General features: G+C 44.5%; 1 protein-coding gene across 1 annotated transcript in view; it reads left to right on the forward strand.

Moving 5' to 3' along the window:
• The first annotated feature begins 1610 nt into the window (after positions 1-1610).
• Positions 1611-25747, forward strand: part of LOC142586250 (neprilysin-1-like) — a 59886-nt gene continuing 35749 nt past the window's right edge. The window contains exons 1-8 of the mRNA XM_075697499.1: positions 1611-1683; positions 2831-2995; positions 5918-5998; positions 11427-11635; positions 14292-14486; positions 19478-19564; positions 22275-22405; positions 23463-23679. Coding sequence (XP_075553614.1) covers positions 2839-2995; positions 5918-5998; positions 11427-11635; positions 14292-14486; positions 19478-19564; positions 22275-22405; positions 23463-23679 — 1077 coding nt within the window. The 5' untranslated portion in view covers positions 1611-1683; positions 2831-2838. The remainder of the gene's footprint in view (positions 1684-2830; positions 2996-5917; positions 5999-11426; positions 11636-14291; positions 14487-19477; positions 19565-22274; positions 22406-23462; positions 23680-25747) is intronic.

The raw sequence follows: 25747 nt of genomic DNA on the forward strand, positions 1-25747 counted from the left end.
CGGTGAGGAAAAAGGCAAGTTTCTGAATGTCATAATGTCATAATACTTGCGAAAATCCATAAGCGCTTTGGCAGTTAATAGGACTGAGCAATGTAGCCAGCGCTAAACATAGGAAAGTGATGTATTTAATGAAAAATCGCTGTTTCGAACAACTACCACACCAGCCGTCATATTGCATTGTTATTGGATATATACTTTATAAGTTTTCTGTGAAACCTGCCGTATACTCCTTTTTCAATTTGATTTCTGAAAGACGCGTAAGTTACCTGCATGATGAATAGCAATATTAAAGAGGCTAATTAAATAGACACAATCATTATCTTTCAGGGTATTTCTTTACACGACACGTGTGGAAACAGCGAATTTCAGTCGTAAGAGTAGCACAGTCAAACCTGCCGATCAGAAACACTGAGAAGAGCAACACCTTTGTGATACCCGTAGCCAAAGTATGCTAAAAAATGCATTGACACGGAAGCTAAAATATAACAAGAGTTTCAGTGTAGTGCCTATGCCTATTGTTCCACACATTTTAAGGACGGTACTCCCAAAAGTGCTACTAGAGTTTGGATTTCAGCTTCATGTATTTCAGCTTCCAACATGTATTACAACGTAAACGCCTAAAAGTTAATTAGGGAATATCTTTATTTAACTATCTGTACGCTGCGTGTTCTCGTACAACTAATGTCCATGTCTTCGTGTAATCCACCTAAATACGCTGAATCGCGCTATATGCACCATGCGATTAAAAAAAAGATATCTACGAAGTCAAAAACGCACGGGCTATGTGAATAAGGCCTCTAAAATAAACGTTCTGGCGTGTAGAAATTAGGAACTCCTGATACACATAATTGGGAGTTGTAATGTCATATGTGCATGCAAGAAATAGTCGCCGATACAACTCTAGCTGTTGCCATAAAACTAGTGTGAACACAATCGTGAAAACAAATAAATAATGTTCAACTAGTTCTTACCATTGCAATGTGCTTTTGTGTGTAATTCGACGTGACAGTAACCAGAAAAAGTTCACGCCCCCTTTGTCTTCGTTGTTTGCGCTGAAGTGATTGGGAATCTATACCAACTAGCCAAATTTACAGTTCTTCTGAATTTGCAATGAAGTTTCTCGTCGCACTATGGCGTGTCCAAACGCGTCCAAAAGCATCCAAATGGTGGCCGGTTTTCGAATATAGGGCAATGAAATGCTGCATCAAGTCATTGCGATAGCCGAAACATGGCGGCCTCTCTAGCATCACCAAATAGAAGTCGAGCTCAGTTTTCAGTCAGACAAAATAACTGAAACATGTTTCGAAATGTATTTTAGAAATTTTAACATTTTTGAGCTCTCCGTGTATTTCACAGCAAAATATAAAACTAATTTGTTCTCGTTTTATTATTCCCGCAAAAAAAAATAAAACTTTTTTTTTTCGTTGGTGTAGATTACACTGTTAGCAAAGCATGACAAAGTCCCTCAATTTCTTTAAGGATTAAGACCGCTGGGAAAACGAAGTTTGATCTCAATGTGAAGCAAAGTATCCCCGTACAATATTCATGTACTATATCTTTAGACAATTGATTCTTCTGGCCGTGATAATCCTCAACATGCCTTTAATAAACAGCCAACCTGATATACCTTTGTCTTTTCTGCAGGATACTACGTTTGTGACACCGACGTATGTAAAGAGCGGGGTGAGGATTTTGCTTTTCCTTTAGCTCTACGCTTTATCAAGGCGTAATCAGGCTTAAAAATTCCTATACCATATGACACTGTCTGATAAAAACCGGTTCTTCCTCTCGCTATTCTGTTAAAATATGTCTGCCAAGCACTATCATTCGTTCGTGGCAGTAAATACGCGGTATGTGCTCACAATGACTGCTAGCTATGGAAAAGTTGCAATCCTGAAGTTCAGTTATAGCAATGCTCTCTGCATTTCAATATACTTCCCGTCCTTGTGACAGGCTGCAATAACTCCACATCTCGGTAACCCAAGTACTAAAGTTTCTTCTAACTTTACTTATGCTTCTGAAACCAGATATGCTGGCTTCAGAAGCAGTCCAAGTTCCTAGTTCATTACTGATTCAATTCTGACGTGACCGGGCCAATAAGTTTCTTCTCGTCTTAATTTTGCTTCTCAAGCCGACAAAACGAGCTCACTTGCAGCAGGAATAGTGGCGTTCCCTCGCTGCTGCCACCTTCGTTGTGGCTTGCCATCTGAGCTATGGTGGCATAGACGACTATATGTAGAAAGTAACGAGACTGTACATAAGGAGCATTACCAGGCAGCTATTTGCCTTGAAACTGAAACACTAAACTAGGCAGAGCCGAATGTTCAGAGCTCCGCTCCTACGTACAGAACACTCGTAAAGCGTGGGGAGCTTGGTTTCAACACTTTGGTTGCTCCTCCAAAACCACCTTATGACGAATCAGAACACACCTACGACCTGATTGCCAACTAGAACCTTACATGCACATGACCATTTCCTATGGTTTGGACATAATGCTTTCGTTAATTCGGGAACAAAACTGCTGAAGGCCAACTTGCAACGATATCTTGAAAAGTGTAAGAAGCATAGTAGATCTTCTCAAAGAGTCAGCGCTAAGTAAAAAATGTTTGATGGTTACCAAGAAAGTATTAGTGAAGTGTTTAGGCAACTTTAATAAGCTAGATAATTGAGCGATTTGCTTTTTTGGACAAGCGCAAAGAAAAACGAAGAAGAAAACGGAAGCTACTTTCTAAGAATGACGAATCAAGTGAGCACTTCTACATTTTCATTCAAAAAAACATTTCGCTCAACGCTAAAGGAAAATCTTTATTTCTTTTCATTTATACTCCAGCAAATCAAATGAGCGATTCGATAGACACGTCCATTGAACCCTGCGACGATTTCTACGCCTACGCCTGTGGAGGTTGGAGGAAAAAAAACAGTGACAAACTGAACGGACGATCATCTTTTGGCATTATACAGATGCTTAGTGAGAACCTCCGGCAAAGCCTGAAAAGTAAGCTGTCAGTTCGCTTTCTTCCTATTTAAAAAAAAACACATTTCTCTTTCTATGACTATGTTCTTACGCTTGTACACTCTGCCTGATATGTTATATTTGAGTTCGAAAGCCATCACCCTTGATGCTTGCTAATATGCTAAGATGTATTCCTTCACAGAGAACGGAGAAACCTTTCATATAGACTAAATAGAAGCATTATTTATTGTTACTGTTTCAATCAATTGCTTCATGCCTTGTTGGGCTTTGTCCATATTTGTGTGCAAGAGTGTTTCTAAGGAACTTTAACTTTGACGGATCAAATCTCAGCTCCAGCGAAGCTAGTAGCTGTTTCTTTGGGCAGTTGCTATGAGAATTTTACTTGCCTGTAATTAGACCACTATAGATAAAACGCTGCCGCGTAAGATGTTTGCAAGCGCTTACTTGGACTTTGCAGCAGAGGCTGTATTTAACCCAAACATGTTTAAATTCACGTGCACATCATCCATATTGTTCTCCCATTCACACTAAACTTCATTTTGGTGGATTTCATAATGCTTCTCGTACAACTAACTAAATTCCACGACATTTTTGAAAACACACTTGTAAGGCTCTGCAGCACTTGTATAAGTTATTTTTCAAAAGCACGCTGCAGTAGGAGACTCAATTAATTTTGACCACCTCGGACTCTCTAAGTGCATCTAAATCTAAATACACTGGAGTTCTTTTTTTTTTAATTTGGCCAACATTGCAATGCGGCCATAGCGGACGGGATTGAACCCGCGAACTGCTCAATAGCTAAGCGCCGTTGCCATTGGAGGATCCTGGCTAGTTGTGACGAGCGTACCAAGGAAGACGTGGAGTTATCATGCCATAATATTACTGCTGTCGGGTGCCTGAGAATCGCCTTGAAAAAATAAGTTATGGGGTTTTACGTGCCAAAACCATAATCTGATTATGAGGCACACCGTAGTGGAAGACTCCAGAAATTTGGACCACCTGGGATTATATAACGTGTGCCTAAATCTAAGCACACGGGCGTTCTCGCATTTTGCTCCCATTTATATTCGGCCGCCATGGCCGGGATTCGATCCCGCGACCTCTTGCTCAGCAGCCCAACACAATAGCCATTAAGCAACCACGGCGGCGAGCAATACGTTTGTTAGAAGGCGATAAACACATTGTGAAGCACAGCACCTGATTCTTATTGCTCAGCGCTGGAACATGCCCACTATGGTGAATTGGCTAAGAAGCAGATGGTTTTAGAAATGTATACTCCTCGGTCATAACGTTTGGCGCCTTGACAATGCTGACGATGAAAAAGAAAGCGACAGATGTCAATAGAGCAGTTTCTGTATACACACGTCCCGCCTTGTGAGGATTCGTCATCCACTGCAATAGAATAGTGAAGCTTGCTGTGCTTTGTGCTAAGTTTGTCAAACTCGAAGTACGGCTGAATCTAAAGAAATTGGCTGAGCGGGTGAGCTGGGCAAGCAACATGGAAGCATGAAAAGGAGAGCCACAAGTAAAATGGCCGCTGCTGCACAGATCGGAAGGATGTGATTTTCTTGCCTACAACATTATAATACCTGATCTCTATTATGAATTGCATGTTAATAGTTCACACTTGAATGCATGTCTATTTTCTTTTTCATGTGTTTGTGACAAGTACTTCGCGCTAAACACCAGTTTTTATTTTGTATGCTGAGAAGGCCGTCCCTCAACACTTTCTAAGTTTACTTGCTGAAGGGATCGAACGTGTAATCACACCTTGGACGACTGGTAAAGAAAGTGTTAAAAAAACAATATTTTCAACATCTCCAGCGTTTGTTCTTTCTTGCAGCGGTGCTAGTGTGATATTTTCACACAAGCATCGTAGCATTTGCCACTGCAGGCAGCCAGGCAAAAGAATGAGATTATTATGTTGCAAGACTGTACCGTTTAATGCAATGCCATACTTTAAATGTCTGAGGAAGCCGCAGATAAAGGTTTCTTAGGATGTAAAAGCCGCCAAATCTATAATATCACGTAAAATGAAGACACAGGACGATATCTGAAGATTAGAGAAGGTTAGCATGGTGATCTGTTAGTTTGATAAAGAAAGCGATGGTCACGTGCATGTTCCATTATGACAAGGTGATACAGCGCCATGTTTCTATCTAATATATCGGCACGTGTCAGTCTGCCAGTACATAATTTGCTCGATAACATTGCACACTGTATATGACAGCATACATGAAATATAAATTTCACAATGTTCAGCAAGAACCTGCGAAATATATACCTTTCGGCGATCAGGAGCGCTAAACAAGGAACTTGTGACTGTCAAGTTCTAGTACAAACCTTACGTATATGCATATATTTTAACAAATGTTCACACTCTCCACCGTTCCTCGTCCAAGGCCCACTTCTACAATTTAACATCCGCATCAGTATATAATAATATCACCGACAGCGAAGGCTGGGGTTTCATACAACTAGCCTTGTTCTTTAGATAAGATTGTGATCGCGAGTGGTAGAAGGTTATATTTTCTGAAAATTGAAATTTAATCTGCAAGTAACAACTGAAAAAAACAGGAAATCTCCCAGCCACAAATTTTCCTAGAAATGCACATTTACAGACTTCAAGCTGGGATCACTTCGTGATTTGACCAATATGGTGAGATAAAAAAGCTGAAGAGCAAGAACAGATATATAGATTTATTTCTTGGCAGAAAATAAGCACTTTTGTCTAATCTTTCAGTGCAGTCAAGTGGTAGTTTGTGCAGAAACAACCTGTACCGGTTCCTTAAGCTATATCATTGGCATTTTCGCATAATGAAGCTCCCAACAGCTAGCGTCTCTGTGAGGCCCAACTTTGAAATATAAAATCTCCTGTATCCGTTCAGCAGCTCGCATATACTTCTATAATGCGGGAAATTTCCCTATTTTGCTTTTGTGCAGGAATAATGGAAGATATTCCACTAGTAACAGAAAATCAAAGCATCGAGGAAAAGATCGCCATTGCATTCCATGCCTGCGTAGGTAAGTGATTTTTGATGATTCCAGCAGTCAACACGGTTAATTGCGGAAACACCACAAATACCAAGACACCACAAAGCCAGTCCGGTCCCTTCGTTGTGATCATGACATCGTGGTCTCGATTAATATCGGAGTTACCGTACTTACTGAAGAAAGTGAGCCAACTCCGCGACGAAACTTTCTTTAAAACGAATAAGCGGAAAAGCACGTTGCCGATATATTTGTTACGTCTCGCAAAAACAAAAATCAACGGTGCAACCATTTTAAGAACCACGTAAAACTTACTATTCCGTGAACTTCTCGCACAATAGGAGGTTCTCAAAGGCATGGCCCCTGAGATTTGTTTCCATTCCTCGGATACCCTGAGAGCGCCCTGACTGGGAGATGCGATTTAAGGAACAAATATATTGTTTCGTAGGCCGTAAACTGTGCGCCTTTACAAATAATTCTATTTACCCTTGTGAAATCACTTTATATAGCAATGTAGCAGTGTGAGACATATCTCCAAAGGTGGAAATTATTGGCATCTCTCGGAAAGTATACGTTTTGTAGCGCGGAGGCACGCAAAAATGAGTAGTGCGGTTTTGTGGGTGGACCCGACGCCCACCATGTCATCGAGAACAGTCACAATAGCAGCTACGCTGCCGAACAAAACTGCTCCACACAGTATTATATTCCCAAAACGACTCTGGACCTTATACGAGTTCCGGACTTACGGATATTGACATGTTACTTATTTATCCTTTTCTCGAAGACTGCGTTTCACTCACTACCAATTTAAAGTTGTACCTCAGCTCAAGATGTACCTGCATGATTTGGAACGTACTCAAAGGTTATCGTTGATTGTATCTGTTGTGACTGGTGTCACCGAACCTTGTGTAATCCAATTTTATTTCCGAAGCGAATTATATGGTACTTTCTGGAAGGAAAGCGGGCACCAGCGATCCTCGATGATTTTCGAAAGGCGTTTGATGTAGTCCCGCGCATGACTTACTTTTGCACAAACTGTCATTTCTTGGCCTCCCCGATTCACTTTACGGTTGGCTTAAAGATTATTTGTATAAAGAGCAGCAAAAAGTGGTTCTGAAAGGTGCGACCTCGAGAACGGTTAATGTTTTATCAGGTGTGCCTCAAGGGTCCGTCCTTGGGCCGTTGCTGTTCCTCATATTTATCAATGATTTAAAAGGCTGTGTTTCAAATATCAGACTGTATGCGGATGATTGCGTTGTGTACCATCCTGTGTCATGTGCCGAACATAAGAGTGTGTTGCAGTTTGATCTCGAAAAAAAAATTGTTCATGGTGTGCAAAATGGAAAATGGATTTGAACGCAGCAAAGCGTTATTATGTTAAATTTACGAACAAAAAGAAAAAGGTGCCTAGTTATAACTCTATAAGTAATGCTTTAGTGCAATGGGTTGACGAAGTCAAATAGCTGGTCGTCGTTTTACCTGCGGAATTAGACTGCACATACCACACTGACTTAACAAGCGCTAAAGCGTGCCGCCTTGTGCGCCTTTTTCAGAGAAACTTCAAGTATGCACCCCAACCTTTGAAGGAAGCTTTGTATATTACAAATATTAGGCTGGTGTTAGAATACGCTTGCGCCGCATGGGACCGCTTCACAAAAGTTTATGAAGCTAAGTTCAGAAAAGGGATGCAATATTCTTCACGGGCATCTACGACTACAAAATTAGAGGTTCGCAAATCAGGGAAAATCTAGGGTGGAAGTTGCTGTCCACACGCAGAAAAATTAACAGGTTAAAGCTTTTACACAACATTAACAGTGGTAACACAGGAATCGATACGAACATATATTTAAAACCACCTCATTGTCAGTCAAAGAGACGCGACAATTCCAAGATAATAAGGGCCTACCAAAGTCGTATAATGTATTTAAGTTTTCATTGTTTACCCGAACAGTCGCAGAATGGAATTTGCTCCCGGATGAGGTAGTGTCTGCACCCAATTTTTCATCTGCCATAGTAAACTTTACATGAATCTGTTTTAGACAATATTTCCAGTGTGCCGTTTTATGCATTGTGCAACAAATTTTATAATCGGATGTTGTTAGTATTCGATGTGTTGTCTTTCTCTACTAATTACGATGATGGTACTTTTTAATAGCATAGCTGATATGATGCCGTTTTTCGCGAAGTTCAATCTTTGACCTTTATGTTTGTAATTAACCCCCCTACGATAATCCCCAACTCTGGCGCTGTGGCTATTTGTAAACAATAAATAAATAAATGAATAAATACGCTGGAACCTTCGATGAGTCATGTATAAAAGCCAACGTGCTGGATCCGCAGATCAGACTTTCGACGATCGTCGACTGTGCTCGCCGTTATCGTTGTGCTTCGGCTGTCACTTTCTTTCCTGGGCACAGGTTCGCCCAATAAAATGCTACTTTCGCTATTCACACTTTTGCTATGCTGTGTTCTTCACTGTCACGATAATGTGGCAACATATACATCTCTTCGAAGGACACCAATATAAACAAGGTTACGTTGTATGTAATTAAAATATCACAATATGGATAAATATAATGCGCTTTTTTTAATGCAAGGTAGAAATTGTTCCTGATAGGTATCGAGTTAATTGAGGCACTGGAAGAGTCAATTTTACCCGCCGTGGTTGCTCAGTGGCTATGGTGTTGGGCTGCTGAGCACGAGGTCGCGGGATCGAATCCCGGCCACGGCGGCCGCATTTCGATGGGGGCGAAATGCGAAAACACCCGTGTGCTTAGATTTAGGTGCACGTTAAAGAACCCCAGGTGGTCAAAATTTCCGGAGTCCTCCACTACGGCGTGCCTCATAATCAGAAAGTGGTTTTGGCACGTAAAACCCCAAATATTATTATTATTAAGAGTCAATTTATCTTGGCGAAGTAGAGAGAGGGGCCTAGATTACGACGACAAGGTCTCAAGGCGAATAAAATTCGTTTATAAAACGCATAGAAGGGACTTAAATTTATTGCCACAAGCTTACCGTTATCATTCGATAGAGAAGTATGTCACCATCTTGGATCAAATCTTTCATTCACGTTAATAAAGAAACGTTAAGTCCAGGTAGAATGCATGCAGCAAGCAAAATAAAAATAAATTATTAAGATATAGAAATAAATAGACTACACATAAAATGTGAACACTTATATCCCAGATTGAATATAGGCATGGTATACTATAGCGGCATATGGGAGCCAATATACGTGAGACGACCTTAGGCTGGCGGAGAATCGGCTAGAGAGACACGATCGGAAATTCATAGGTAAAGAAACGAGTCAACTGATGTAGGTCGGGATTCTTGTTATTGTTGCTGTTGCATTGAACCATGCCTTGGACTAAGTAAGTATCCCGAAGAGCATCTCGAGTGTAAGGAGAGGTCTCTCAGGGCACTTATCGATAACTGCGTTATAAGAACGCTTCGACAAATTACAAGGGTATTGTAATCAGTAAAGCGGTGTTCTGCTAAATTCGGGATGCCTTGGATACATTCATCGGCTAGAATATCTAGTCTTTATCGCACATATGATACAAAAAAACGTTCAATGATGATAGTCAACCACAAACAGGACCACAGCCACCAAAACACAAACATAGATTATTGTCAGCCGCTGAACCACTTCCTTTCTTATGAATGCTTATTAACGTATTTTCATCGTATTGCCATTTGAGAAGATCAGATTTATACAATAAAATGATATCCCGCTAACCAGGTGAGAGACCAAGCGCTATATTCAATCAACCCGGTTTATGAATAAAACAGAAGTGCTACATTGGAGGATAAGCAAAAGTAGGTCGCAAGGTCTGAGAGGAGGTCCCAAGGACGCGCATTTGCCAACCTTCTCCCACTACAGCCGGCGACTGCAGCGGCGCTGCCCGGAAAAGACAGGGAGCACGCCGCCACCACGTATCTGTGCCTTGAGGGTCAGGTTTAGTTTAAAGGTACGTCATAGAGCACGATCACTTGGTATAAACAAGGTGCCATTACTTAGTACACTTTGGCGGCGTCACCAGGGCATCAAAGGACCAACGGGGACACCAAAGCTGCAACCTTGACGGCTCCGCGTGCTTGGGACTCGTCGAGGCCAGAGCGTACCGCGGTGTGCGTTCGTGCACAGCATCAGATGTCCCCTATTAGCAAACAGCCGATGTTATACATACGTGCATAGTTGCAGCTTTGATCCACCCGTTGGCCTTTGGGTGCCCTGGAGATCCTGCGCCGCCTGCTTTGTCATAACATCACGTGCTCTCCTGAGGCCGCCTTTTGTTTCTTCTAGTATTTTTGCATTCTACGTGCTTGCTATCGAGCATAGCGGAGCGGTGCTGCGAGAGCGTATTTCTACACGAAGCCTTGTCTCCAAGGTACGAATTCGAGGCGGCGCTGTGCCTTCAGTACAGCGCTGCTGCAGTCCCCGGCTTTACTGGGAGCAAGTCTATAAGAGCAGGCGAAACCTCCAAAGCTTATGCAATAAACAAGTGTCATATCGAACAAATAACAAACACTAAAACGAAAATGTTAGCCATCAGCCGTTAGTTCATATTGTTAGGTATCGGCAGGATGTGGCGCGGTATGATAACTGTCAAACATTTATTAAGAATGCAGATTTAGGAGAGAAAATATGTACTGCCGAAACCTTTTTTCGGCAAACGCACTTTGACTAGCACTTTGCGGGAATATATTTTCTCTTAGCAGCTCGTGACTTTTTGACCCACGCAGGTGGGAGTAACTACCAAGCAAACTCCCATGTTCCGCTATAGCAAATAACAAAATGCTGGCAAGCTCAGTCAGTGAACATTTGCGTGCGTGCGCATGCGTGTGTGTGTGCGCGTATGTGTGTTTGTGTGTGTGTGTGTGTGTGTGTGTGTGTGTGTGTGTGTGTGTGTGTGTGTGTGTGTGTGTGTGTGTGTGTGTGTGTGTGTGTGTGTGTGTGTGTGTGTGTGTGTGTGTGTGTGTGTGTGTGTGTGTGTACGTGTATGCGTGCGTGTGTATGCGTGCGTGCGTGTGTGCGTGTGTGTGTGTGCGTGTGTGTGTGTGTGTGCGTGTGTGCGTGTGTGTGTGTGTGCGTGTGTGTGCGTGTGCGGTGCGCGCGTGTGTGCGTGTGCGGTGCGCGCGTGTGTGCGTGTGCGGTGCGCGCGTGTGCGTGTGCGTGCGTGCGCGCTGGCACGCGTGTCGACAGTGGTTATATACACTTGCACACTTTCACATATTTCAAGCGTGTGAGTGATAATCATCGGTAAACTTAGCTTTAGTGACCGGCTAGGATCATAGAAACTGTTTCTATGGAAAACTCCCTTCAAGCCTGCAATGCGGAACTACTTACCGTTGAAAACGTTATTGCCTTATGAATGTACCTTAATAGTGTTGGTTCCTTCATTTTAGCATAGTGTTCAATGCAATTATATATGTGAATAAATTATTCCAAATCCAGCTCTTTCGGATGCCAAAGAGCCGCATGTCGATCTCCTCCGAATATTGAAGTCATCTGGACTTGAAGGCTGGCCGATTGCGTCTCAAACCGATGATACAGCCTCAGTCATGAAAAATTCCAAAGAAGTGCTACTGAAAACTGGGATACATTCTGTACTTGGCTTCTACGTCGGGAGAGGTGTGACAGATCCCGGTTCCTATTATATACAGGTGAGTGAATGGGCTACAACAGTACACTTATATAGGCGCTGGCAATGATTGTGCGACGCCTTTGGGCTTATGACAACTCCATGTTCCTCGCCTCTCTGCCTGGACGGGATTGCAGCGGGTCATGAAACACTTTCACTCAGCTTTCATCCAGCCCACGGAGAGGTAGGTCAACGGACTTACCCCATTGGCCGACTTTTTGGTGTGATTCGAGGCTCCTGCTTGCGTGCGTTCTGGGTTCGCGCGCGCAAGGGGGGCCTTGGAGAGACCACATCCATGCGTCGGGAGGTGCATGCGCGCTGCTCTCTGCCGGCAGCGGCCGCTTTTTTACTTAGGCTCCTCGGCGTCGCGCGGCCTCGGCAGGCGTGCGCTCTTCAATGGTATCGATGTGCTGAGACAGCGCCTTCCGATTGTGCCCTTGTCTATCCCCTGCGTTAGAGAGAGGCTGTTTATGGCTAAGGTTCCGTGTATCTTTCGTGTCCGTCAACAAATCTGTGTGAGCAAAAATTCGAGGACGCTTAAGCTTCGCCTTCAAGAGTGAAACGCGACAGTGTTCCCGTCGACCCGCCAAGGGGTGTAAGACAATGGGCTACGGCGAAGCAATCACTTACGAGGCGCCCCGCATCGGACGCGGTGAGCGTGGAGCAACGCAGCGTTCGGCGCGGCAACGAAACGTGCGCCTGAGCAAGTCGAACGAACCAAAGAACTCGGTGTCTCGGAGGGGGAAACGATGCACGCCAGCCAAACGTCGTGATCGGCACGGGCAGAGAGATAGACAGATAGTGATCTGAAGAAAGGAAGGACGCTTGATTCTGCAACCCGTGAGGGAGCAAGGCGAAGCGTCGTCAGGGGAGAGGGAGTCCGGGCCGCGACGCGCCTCGCACCGGTCCCCGCACAGCCCCAATGCGCGCGTGGCGCGCCACCTGTCGGGGCAGCGCCGTACATTGAGAGGAGGAGGTCTTCTGTGCTTGCCGCAAGATGGCTCTGCGTGTGCGGAAAGCGCAGAAGAAATGTAGCGGAAACGCACTTCGCTACTCGTGTAACTGCGACTTCTGTAAGTTACATGTTCATAATTACTGATATACACCGCAGTATAACTTTCTACGGCTCGTTTCTAAGGCAACACCGCATTCACTAGAGGCGCTTTTGTACCGCTTTGAAGCATCGGACTCGTGGCTGAGTTGTAGCGTCTCCGTCTCACTCTCCGGAGACCCTGGTTCGATTCCCACCCAGCCCATCTTGCAAGTTTTTTATTCATGAAGTGCCTGCCGGGATTTATCGCTCACGGCCAACGCTGCCGACACCGAAGCCGACGACACCGGCTTTTCTGCGACATGAGCTCCTTAACGCTGTCGCGTTAAAAAACTATTATTATCAGCAATAGCTCGTTCGAGCGTTCGACGTCGTCTCCTTCCCCAGGTGGCTCCATTGCCGCTCATCATGTCAGCGTTCCCTAGTGCCCCTCCCTCTGCGAAGGCGCTCCCTGTACTGGCCCACTGCCAGTCGGTGCGGCGATATCGGTATCAAATTATTTGCCTCAATATATCGCGCAATGAAAACACGAATGTATAACATGAATGAACGCGGATGTATAACAATAAATGTGTGTGCGTACCTTTCGTCCCGATGGCAACTGATCAAGACAACAAATATGTTTGTACCTTTGTTCAAAATTCTGTGGCAGCTCTTTGTCGTGTGCTACACAGCTTCGCATGGTCAACCACATTCACAGAGTGGAATGGCTCATGATTTTGCTTCTCTTTCTGTTTTTCTCTGCTGGCAGGCGCTTGCCGAGGCACTAGGGGCCGCTCTACAGGCTAGATTATTTGTTCTTTGTTTTCTCTTTCGCGACGCACCGCTAGCGGCAACCGGCGACCACCTGACCATGTTGTGTAGCAATTCGAGATTGAGATTCGGCCGTGTTGTTAAACTTAGGTTGTGTGTAACCGTGGCTGAACGCGCGTTCCTCGCTCTTTCCGGAGAGCTTCGCCTACAGCACGTGCCCGCGCCAGTGCGGGACTAGCCTTCAACTGGCTTGGTATCGGCCGGTGGCGCGCGCGAATCGGTGCGTCGGCCCACGGAGCGGAGGGAGCAGACGCGGCGCCCCGCATGTACGGAGACTCGTGGTGCTTGAACCCGCGATGCTCGTGCGGCGCGCGCAGTCGAAGCATGCGCGCCGATAGTGGTGCCAGCCAGACCACGACCTAAACCGAATATCGCGTATACAACTCGCAATATTACCTGCGTCTCGCTTGTTTGTTTTTGTTTTCGCCCCCGAAGCTATGGAGCAGGCAGTTACTCTTAAGCACATTTTTTTTTAGCATAGGCACAAAGATCACAACATACGATATTGTTACCTAGCGCAAGCGCGCTAGTCCTATTCCTAAAGGTAATGCTTTATACCTTTATTGGGAAGTTCTCATAATGCAGGAAAGGCAAAGAATACAACAATGGCCAGGTCGCATCATTTGATATTATGGAAGAACTTAATGTGGGGGGGGGGGGTCATTATACTGCGCGTGAAGCTTTAAGTCGGTAAGTGGCATTAAGTATGCATACATGCTATTCGAAGTAATATTTTAGATAATTTGCAAATTATGCCTTTAACCTAATGCTAATACTGCCATTACAGTGTTGTTTAACATCTGCTTGCTTTCAGCTTGATCAAGTTGATTTAAACTTGGTGCAACGAGACGTACTCCTCCACCCATGCGACGATGAAAACAAGCCCGTAATTGAGGCCTACATAACGCTAATGGAAAAAACTATGGAGTTCGTGAGACCAGACATCTCAAAAGAAGAGCTCGCCAGTATATCGGAAACACTCCTGAAATTTGAGGAGCAGCTGGCCAGCGTGAGAACTTCGTAGTGACCACATCATTAACGTATACTTTTCTTGCGATGGCTTGTTTAAGCGGGAAAATGACTCCTTGCCCTGAAATATTTTAGGTAGATTTTACACACCAGCAGAGTAATTATAAGTTTGAAGTGTTCTACGGAACTTCCGTAAGCGGCTATTGAACTAGCCAGCCTGTGTTAGGTAGCGCAAGTACGTGTTCATAATCTAATATATATACAGTTGGCCAAATTATGCTGATAGCATGAAAACGACGTCTTCGTACTAAGACTGACTTACGTAGGTACGGCCTTAAACATTAAACAAGGTCATATGCTCTCATTAAAGTATTTTCTTGCAGGCATTATATACATGTTTTCTATATCAAATAATACAAATAGAAATAATCCCAGACCATTCATACAGTAACACAGGCAGTACGATTACCGCCTACGAGGGGTTGAAACGTTGAGCAGGACAAGACGGACGTAAAAGAAGCGAAAGGGACAATACGAAAGGCATCTGAAAAGTTGTACCAACATAACCAACTCAAATGAGAAAAAACAAACGTCGTTCACTGTGCAACGCTGCCTAAACTTTCGCTGCAATCCCACAGATAAGTGTGCCCTCCCCACTCTAGATAGTCATTCGAGACGAATGCATGACGAAGTGCGTCTTATGGCCGAGGCGCACCATATCACTGTACTTCTGACTGCACATGCGTACGTCAGCCTTCGAATGTCCTTCGCGCAAAACAAGTGTCTTCCTGCAACACTATTCGACCAGCGTGCACACGCCTGTGCATGACTTACTAAATGGCACTGCCTTCTCCAGAGGACGCGCAAAGTGTTCTTTGCGTCTTCTTTATTTTCCGCCCCAGTACAGACTTCTTAACTGGTAGTCGTCATTCTCGCTCCGCTTGTGTCCGTGTTCGTTCGCATTACTTTACAAACCAACAATTATGTCCAGTCCCGGAGAATTAAGTCGCTGTTTTACCGGAAATACCTTGCTATTATACTGGGAAGAACGCATTCGTCAACATTGATGTAGCAAGCACTTCGCACTGATGTCCTGTTGCCCTTACAAACGCGCATCGCCTCAGTTCTTGTTTTTCTTCAATTTCGCGCCTGCGCCGACATTGCTCTTTCATAAGGATACGAACATTCTGGCGTTGTGATGCTTAACAACCTCCTCGAATTCGAAAACCAAAAATCTGCACTATATTAAAACCAAGACTATGGATTCTAAGCTAAAATAAGACCTTCAGAACTCTACTGAAGCATTTATTTTTCATAGCCACGCATAGGATGCCAACGAGAAATGTGTCGTATCCCACGTAGATGGCAGCGGTTTTGCCGTGGCGCAGATTTTAAATTTATGGGTGTGAAGAGAGTACGATACTAATCTATTGCTCTTTTTTCACGTAGCAGGCTAAGATACAAGAGGTACAGTATTCATGAGATACAATCATTTTTTGTATGTTAACACTTCGGAGACCCTTGGCTTAACTCCTGCTTGAGGTTTATTTCCCTATTTGTCACTCCCGTTTGAATACTACCTGTAAGAATAAGAAATTTGGAAGATTAAGAGTTTAGTGCAAAGCTCTTAGGCGCTTGTTCCTGCGCGCTGCGCCGGCATAACCGAGTGAACGAGCACAACAAAAGATGAAGGAGCGAATGCCCCGTCGCTTGCGCTGCGTGCCCCACGAAGCTTCCATAGGAAACCATACGTTCAAAAGGTGGCGGTCCATCGGCGGTTCATGGGGCTTAGCGCCATCTGTATGTGGTGGGAACACCTCCGGCGGAAGAAAAAATAACGGAATCATAAAATAATGGACGCCATATCCGTTAAAAGGAGAAGTGACGTCATATTGTTTTTGAAGGCGCAAAATTTGTTTTGTTGGCCTGCCTTTGGAGCTATGTATTCAAATGCCCCGCCATTCGACTTGATGGGCGTTTCGAGCTTTCAGCGCGGAACGCAATGCAGGAAAAGGCCAGCCGTACGGTTGTCGAAATCGCACCCCTGCACCGAACACCCTTTCTTTGGAGGCCGACGAAAGCTTTAGGTGTAGAGTGCTGATCCTATCGTCGGTCGCCAAGCTCGTCGGCCAGCTCAGTCGCATGAGAACAATACACAATTATTCGGCGGTCGTAACTCACTACTTTTGACTGAACAGATTAAGAAGCAATGAAGCTACCCGCGTCACCAAGTTCCGACAAACTTCGACAAGCAAAAAAGCACGACGCGTGAGGGGGGCGTATTTCAACAGGTCAACTTTACGAGCACGCTTTTTTTTTTCATTTCAAGACGTGCATTGCATTGCGAGTGATAGTGGCGTCAACGCCCCCTGTAACGATGCGCGCTGAAAAGAAATGCATTTATTAATAATAGTAATATAAATAAACTTATATTTTCTGAACTCGTCACGAATATATAAAACTGACCAGGAATATTATTTTCGTTGACTGAATCTAACTATGGTCTCGCTTGAATTAAAAAACGCTTTTTTATTTCCCAAGGTTTGTTCCCTCCAAACCTACTCGCGCTTCAATCGCTGCTCCCATAACCCCCCTTGCTGATGTCGGTGACAATTTGTACTGAACCGCTTTTCGCCCGAAGCTTCGCGACCTATTTGGATCGACGTTGTGCGCACAGACGCGCATTTGCGAGGCGCTAGAATCGCGCGTAGGTTCCGATTCCGGCTGTAGTGTTGGGCGAACTTGGCTGAAGTAGAGTTCATGCCTATAGGGAAGAGGACACTAGTAGACACGCGAAAGCAACTAAATATACGTTTTTGAGGCCTCCATCCACAGAACGTTGCGTACGCGAAACTATAAGCATCTCGCGCATACGGCGCGTAGCGTGAGTAGAACTGTCACACTTGCGTGCGCGAAGCTTCTGCGTACGTGAAACTAAAACTCCCTAATCAGAGACGCAGCCGGTAGGAATGTTTAGTTTGCCGCTGCTGCTAAAGGAGCTGCCCAAGCAGAGGCCCAGTGCCGCCATCAAGGGGACCCTGTCGTTCAGAATCAATTTATTTGCCACAATATAATGATAATTCGAAACACCTAGACAGCTCCGATCAAAATCCCCATTAGGGAGTATCGTAATCGTCGGGGATTTTTTTTTTTTTTGATACCGATAATATATAATGGAGTTGGAAGCCAATATTTTGTTAGTAACTAACCCCAACAAATCGATATCAAATCTTCACGCAGAAGTTTAGCCTATCGCACTTTTGTATGTACGCTCTTATGACAAATAAGTTACTTGTCTGATACTTCATTAGGTCACTGGTGCGTGGGAGTGTGAAGGCGCAAAGAGTTTATGCTTTTAAAGGGCCCCTCACCAGACCCCACATAAAATTTTGCTTATACCCTGGAAGTTGTTACGTGTCCTCTAGGGAGCATTCTGCCGCAAAAAGTTTTCAAATCGGCTCCTTAATAGCCGAGATTAAAATATTTCAGTGCCGTGAAACCGATTTCAGCCGGCGGGCTCCATTGCAAAGCAAGACAGCGTCTAGCTTCCGCACGCGAAATTCGACCCCTGCGTTCTCCCATACCGGACCTCGAGGGTCGCGTGGCCATTACATCACAGGCCCCGCCTTCATTTTTTTTTCTCCTGGCTTTTTCTTTTTCAGTGCTACGCACTACTTCTGACGGCGTCGTGCAGGAGCGGTTGTCTCGTTCGTGCAGCGCTCAATTTTGCGCGCGGTGCACAAGGAAACGTGACTAGCGGTATGATTCAGTGCTACACGAATACTGAGGCAGAAAAATCGGATCGCAGGGCATGGTCGCGCACTGGAACACGGTAGAATATGGCATAGTTTCGGTACCTGCGCACGTGACCGCACGACCATGGGAACAAGCAGACGAAGCGGAAGTACATCTCTCTTGCTTCGGTACGAAGTAAAACAAAAACGCGCATACATTCCGTTTGTGAGTTTTATTATGTCTGTAAACTTCAGTTCGTCAATTCAAGCAACAGATCGCACAGATAACAGATGTTGTCTTGAATAATTCTCGAAGTCAAATTTCACCACGAGCGACGTTACACTGCGGACTCGAGTACGTAGGCGCAGAGACACTAGTACGTCATCCTCCGGCTTGGAACGCCGCGGCCGCGAAGAGAACGAAAAACGACATTCGGTTTGAAATTTCGGATCTTCCCGCGGCGCGTAGCGATATAATACTTTGCACACGCGATCGTTATCGTGCAATGTGTGATCTGCGCTTGTCAGCTCAAAATGGCCAGACCTGGTGAGGGGCCCTTCAAAGGAAAATGTTATAGGAGCAAGCCCACCCGATATAATTGTTCGAATAGCAGTTAGGACTAGCTTGTAAGTGTATATTGCATCCGCGCTGTACTATATTTCAGAATAATAAATGTCACACATTTACGTAACTGTATTCGGTCTTCCGATTAAATCAAGTAATTCTGCCCACCCGATATTTCACGCTATGCCATTAGTACATTGCTGCGCTTTTAATATATATATATATATATATATATATCACTCTTCCTCATCAAATAAATCTGTCTTTATTAAATGCGGTTATGATCTCATCCATGCATTGTTCTGAGCAAACAGTCTCCTGCCGACATTCAAGAAACCTGGTCTTAGGGAAGAAAACTCACCATTGGGGCACTCGGAAGAGGTATCTATGCTAATAATAAGTCAGGTTGTTTATTTCACGACTACTTCTCACGCGCAATTAGGTGCTAATCTCTCTGAGAAACAGCTCATCTACAGCTGGAAAGTTCGAAAATTGGGTAATTTTGTTACGCTCAATGCAAAAATTCATGCTGAAACGGCCTTACCAAGAGCCTTAAACGTTGGTTTGTGCAGAGAAGCAGCGATTGATTTCTCTCGCCAGTTGTAGCAGGCAGCTGTCGCAAACTTAAATTTATCGCTGTATTGAATTTCGGAGTAATGTGCACCATACCGCTACCATAAATCTTACTCCATTGGTTCTTCCGCGTATCTTAGAATTGTTTAAATTTTACAGCTGACTACTCCGCCAGAAGACAGGCAGGATTTCTCGGAGATTTATCACCACATTACTATCCGTGAACTGCAGAACAAATATCCGGACGTAAGTATTACTTATCTCTTTCGAAAACCATCATTGAAAATACACTTACCAGCATTAAAGTCTATTGCAAAGGCCCTCCAAAAATACTTAGGACATGAGGAGCTCTCCGGCATCATTGGCTGAATAACGGGAACATATTTGCGTGCGTTTCTTTACTTCCTGGCATAAACATACTTCGACAACAATCAACACCGCAACAATAATGACTGAAGACCATGTCGCCATCCGATGTTATCAGTGGTTTGCGCGTTAGATTCCAAGTTGCGATAGTAAAAGAAAGCGATGTAACTTAAACTATGGCATAAATTCAACCCCATGATTCAGCGTCATAATTCGGTAATAGATAACGAAAAATTTTTTTCGTTGTACTTTGACCTGTCAACTGACCCGGAGTAAAAGAGCCTGGTGTTCTGCCGCACATGAAATACTGACACCGAAGCCCAACACAGAGAAAATTCATTCCTTTCCTCACCGCAGGTCACGTACCTCAGGGTGATCATGACGGTGTGCGCCTTCATACGAAAGGCGAGAGCAAGTTACTCGTATATATATATATATATGATAACATGACAGGAGAAGTAAGTGTGGCGCCGTACTTCTGTAAAGAAAATGTGCAGGAACGGAGTTATTCTAGCTGTTTACCGCGTGTGAGACCGGGAATCAAAGTTATCGCTATTAATACAATTGACATATCTTTCGTGTTGAGCAGGAATCATTCCGCGAAATTGTAGCTCCAAAGCAACGGCAAGACGAATGAGAGTGCTTTCTTCTTTCAGCTACATATATGAGTTCGGTTCCCACCATAAACTGTCTCGAAAGGCATCTGGAATGACAACTGTAAATAAGGGGCACATGATCATTCGATCTGCATGCTAATTTACTCCTGAGACTTTTACCTCGACAGAAGCCGTCAGCAGCTGTTAGAACATCGCACATGTTATCGCATGCCATCTTCAAGCTAACAACGCCACGCTCAAGAGCATGTTATAATAGTCATCATCAACGCCCTGGTTCTAGCAACTGCAGTGTCACACATGATCTTCTTGTGGTACTCGATTCCCGCTTCCACTTTGTAAAAGCGAATTCACTTGCGAGAGAAAATTATTTCTGCATGATGAGATATTCACATATAAGAAGGGCACCTCAGGCACAGCTAAGGATGGTGGCGTAACCATTAAGCGATAATGATGATTCCCCTAAGATCAAGTGTACCCTGCGACCGTCATACGAGTACTATAATTCTTTTCTTTTCCACTGCGTAATGCTCTTAGCGCCACCTCGTTAATGTTTCTTGGCGTCACAGTCCTTCTGCTGAAAATAATATTCAAACGTCATGCGAGCAACTCTAGTCAATTCCGTGTCTTTACAAGGAGCGCAGAAACAAGAAATGTTTTATTCGTGCCATCTCACCCCCATGTTCGATAAAGAATGCGTGCATGCGTGCGTGCGTGCAAGCGTGCGTGCGTGTGTGAGAGTGTGTGTGAGAGTGAGAGTGTGTGAGAGTGAGAGTGTGTGTGTGTGTGTGAGAGAGAGAGAGAAAGAGAGAGTGTGTGTGTGAGTGCGCGTGTGTGTGTGCGTGTGCGCGTGTGTGTGTGCGTGTGCGCGTGTGTGCGCGTGTGCGCGTGTGTGTGCGCGTGTGCGCGTGTGCGTGCGCGTGTGTGTGAGCGTGCGCGTGTGCGCGTGTGCGTGTGCGCGTTTGTGTCTGTGTGTGCGCGTGCGTGTGCGCGTGTGCGCGTGCGTGTGTGTGTGTGCGCGTGTGCGCGTGCGTGTGTGTGTGTGCGCGTGCGCGTGCGTGTGCGTGCGTGCGTGCGCGTGCGTGCGCGTGCATGTGCGTGCGCGTGCATGTGCGTGCGCGTGCGTGCGCGTGCGTGTGCGTGCGTGTGCGCGTGCGTGCGTGCGCGTGCGTGCGCGTGCGTGTGCGCGTGCGTGTGCGCGTGCGTGTGCGCGTGCGTGTGCGCGTGCGTGTGTGCGTGCGTGCGTGTGTGTGTGCGTGTGTGTGTGCGTGTGTGTGTGCGTGCGTGCGTGCGTGCGTGCGTGCGTGCGCCTACTAAATTAGCTGCCTTCTGCAGCTTTTTAAGCAGCCCTTAGCTTCGTTAATGCTTTATATCACACTATGCTTCAACCATACTTTTCTATGTGCGTGCAGTAGAGTTAGCTGTTATAACCCTATAACTGTACCAAATACGTACCGAAATTGGCCAACGAACAGGTTGCCTGGGGAATAAGCAATAACGTATTGCAAAACACTTGACAGAAAATTTTCTACCTAATTTTCACTCATTGATAAACAAAAAGTACAGTTAGCTCTCGTGGGGCAACACTTGCAAGCGCAGGTGATCAACGCATCTGAGTGCACAAAACCAGCTTTCTCTGTTTATACCTCCCATATATGAAATCACTTAAGCTTTATAGTAATCAAAAACGCTTTTATAAACTTCAAAGGTTATCCCTGCCGCACCAAAAGCTTATATTTTTGTTTAACTTTGAAAGTTAAAATTAGTTGCTGAACCGCAACTGCATTCATAGCTGTGCGTAACTGATCCTGGGAAAGGCACCCTCCCAGAGCGACGTTTTAAGTGCAAGCTCGCGGAATGCGTAGTGTTGCTTCTTATCTTGTGTAGTACTCTCCTTTCTTTTTTTTCTTTTCTTTAGAACACATCCGTTAGCTGTGAGGTCATGCAGTGATTATTACGCCGTTGTTATTCTTCAGTTCCCCCTTCTGGAACTGCTCAACCGCGAGTTCTCCATGGCTGACATCAAGTTGGAGGAAACGGAGCCTATAGATTTTTACGCCATGAGCTACTTTAGCAATCTGACAGAGTACCTCAAGGATGTGGGGCCGTAAGTTGCAACTACTTGTATGACTTTGCCGGTAAACCAAAATAATTTTCATCGGAGTGTTTACGATATTCCGTTTTCTCTCGTCAATATACTTATTTACCGATTGCTAAAGAAATTGGCTAACGTTTAAGGACGACAGTTCAGGCATTTGCATTTTCTTAACGCAAATTACTATGATAGTGTTAAAGATTTCGCGGCTGTTCTAACAGACGGCGTCGCTTTCTTCTATTTGGAACTCGTATTTTCGAGCACGTTAGTACGAAAGAAATCGCGTCTGGCCTCATCCAAGAGATGACTGCTTCATTTCTTTCTAACAAAATTAGACAGTCTACCATCTAGGCTAATTAGAAAGTTTCCGCGTAAAGTGTCCGGTAATTCTGATAAGGTGCGGTCCCTTTGATGCAGCCACCACTCATAATATGAAAGATTAAATCACTGGAACTACCACACGACAGGGTCAGACAAGTAGAAATAGGTGTGATGCGCTTCGAGTTGCATTCGGCGGAATATTTTGCGTCGATATCAGAAATATATATTGATTAAAGCAAACCATTTTTATCGAAAATAACAAGAGTGGTTACTCTACATCTTATCCAAATTCAAACCAATTCTCAATCACAAATCATTCTCACTCGCTGAAACAATTCTAATGCCACAATGTTTGAAGCATGAGTATAACAAGGCGTTGCAGTCTGAGAACGGGATAACTCAATCTGGACATTCGTTGTCGCTACCGCTCACGTGGATAAAGGCTTGTAAACTGAGTAGCTGATCTGCGTAATTTATAAGTTAGTGCGTAATTGCAATGAGGCGTGAGAGGACATGCTTGATGGCAACCTTTTGTTTTTTACGTTACCTTTATATTTAACGCTTTCCAAGCTCTAGGTATGGCAAAACGTGGTAAGCGCTAGAAGAGTAGTAGACGACGTTCTTCAAAAAGCTCCAGAATTTCGTTTTTTTTTAAAAAGAAGAGTTATTTCGGAGAGTAATAAACAAATGTTTGAATGCTTCCGTTTTGCTAAGGCTCCTTCAAAAGGAATCTCTCTTCTTATTTCAGTGACGTACTCTTCAACTACGCCGGCTTCCGCACGGTGATCAGCTTGGGCGAATATGTTTCCAAAGAAATTCGAAGCACACTGCGTGAAGTGAGAGGAGAAGATCCCACTGAGAATTATGATTGGGAAAAGTGCATACAATTGTTCAGGGAACAAACGCCAGATATTATGGACTATTTGTTTGTGCAAAATATGTTCAGTCTGGAAGGCAAGACAGAGGTATGAATTTATTGGCGTAACAGGGAATACCTTTTTTTCAAAAACATGGGCAGCTTAAACATAGTGATGCTAAACATAAAAGCGGCGCGCGATTTGTCACGCAGCATTCTTTTGTGCGTGTGTTTTACGGGATGTCTTTCACGCGGAGAAAAGAAACTTTTATCTCGCATGTATTGCGCAACAGAAAGCTCAATCAGGAATTTCTCAGGATGGCCCACAGTTTTATCATTTACAATTTTGTACTGAATTAAGATTAGTGGAGTTGAATAATTAATTATAACTAATTATGTAACTGGAATAAATACGAAACGAAATATTCTGGCTTCCTCCAAGCGACTGCAGAAGTAATTACTTAGGTTCTGTCCACCTACGTGGCATTTGCATTTTTTTAATATTGACACAAGTTACGCAAGACGCATCGTATAAACCCATGATGGACAGACACCATAGCAACATCACAAGGCTAAAGTTTAAAAAAACGACATGTAGAAGCATAGCAATGATTAACGATACACTCAAGAACACAACCCTCATTTTTCATGAAAAAAAAATTATATAGCTAGGTGAAATAAATAAATGGCTAAGACATGTTGCGTTTTTTGTTTGGGGGCGGAATGCATCGTTTACGTATAAGCTTACCTGCATTTTTATCTCAAAAATAAAAATCTATTGCGCTTAACACAGAATTACTTTGCTCGCGTTCCGCCAAGAGACTGGGTGCCCCCCATGGTCCGCGTCCTATGCTATAACTATAGCTAAGCACGAGGTCGCGGTATCAAATCCCGGCCGCAGCCGCCGCATTTCGAAGGGGGCGAAATGCAAAAACGCCCCTGTCTCGTGCATTGGGGGCACGTTAAGGATCCTCTATTGGTCGAAATTAATCCGGAGTCACTCGATACGGCGTGTCCCATAATGAAATCGTGTTTTTGGCACGCAAAAACCCCACAATTCATACTACCTGCATAACTATCGGCACTGTTGCTTGTCTAACTTATTAGGGAAAAAATAATTATGCCCGTGTAACGCAAATCTCGGAATTTATGTGAGGAGAATCTTTCGTGAAGCGATTAATCAAGTGCTGAAAATGTGCGTATTCTTAATGAGGCGTCCTTGGCGTGAAGAAGAGTGGCGCGCACGCATGTGCTCTCGCACAACCGGGCAGCGCCATGCGGCATCCACGGCAAACATCTGAAAGAGATTGTTCGTGTTGGCATGACAGATACGCAAGTCCAATCGTGGCGCAATGGTTAGAGCCTCACACTGCTGTCCTGGTGGACCGAGGTTCGATCCCACCACCGGGCACGTAATTCACCTTCGTTCAATAGCGTATTCGGGTGTTCACCTGCGTACTTGGAGTTCGAACTGACAGATCTCGTTGCAAGCTGGAAGGAGATCTCTATTGTGGTATATAGTAATCCTTCGCCGTGAAATGTCGGCCGCGAACGCGTAGATGCTGGTGCCGATCTGACACCGACGGTCCGATGCGCTGCAGCCACTCCGCTCGCATGTTGGCCTTTAAAACAGACACGATGTCGCAGCTTGGCGTGTTGCCGATCGTTAGATTTTCAGCCCACAGCGTAACAAGAGCGATCCATGGTGCTCGCGAAAAGAAAACTCGAAACCAACACTGACCGGATAGCTCGCATCAACATGGAGAACGCTCTAATAAGAGCAGACGACACTTGCTGTGTGCCGGAAGTGCTTGAGTGTGTGATAAACTATCGTCGTGCATTCTCTTTCTGTTACTTATTTTTATAGAAATAAATTAACCAACATTTCAACTATTACCAACAACGCTTGTTCAGTATAATCTATCGAAGACGCAACATGGGTTGCCAATTATGTAGGTCGCCCAACTGACTTCAATAGCGCTAACTACGTTAATTGGGACGAGGCGACAGAAAAATCAGGTGAGCGGTGCCGCTGCGATCGCTTGCGATGGACGTTTTGAAAACCTTATGATAATTTACAGTATTTATGCGGAGCGCTTAAATGCGTCACTTAATGATCAGAAGGACCTACCCTAACCGCTCAGTACGTTTGTACAAGATCGTGAAAATCATCTCAA

The sequence above is a fragment of the Dermacentor variabilis genome, chromosome 6, assembly GCF_050947875.1.
Source record: "Dermacentor variabilis isolate Ectoservices chromosome 6, ASM5094787v1, whole genome shotgun sequence".
In the NCBI taxonomy this organism is placed as follows: Eukaryota; Metazoa; Arthropoda; class Arachnida; order Ixodida; family Ixodidae; genus Dermacentor; species Dermacentor variabilis.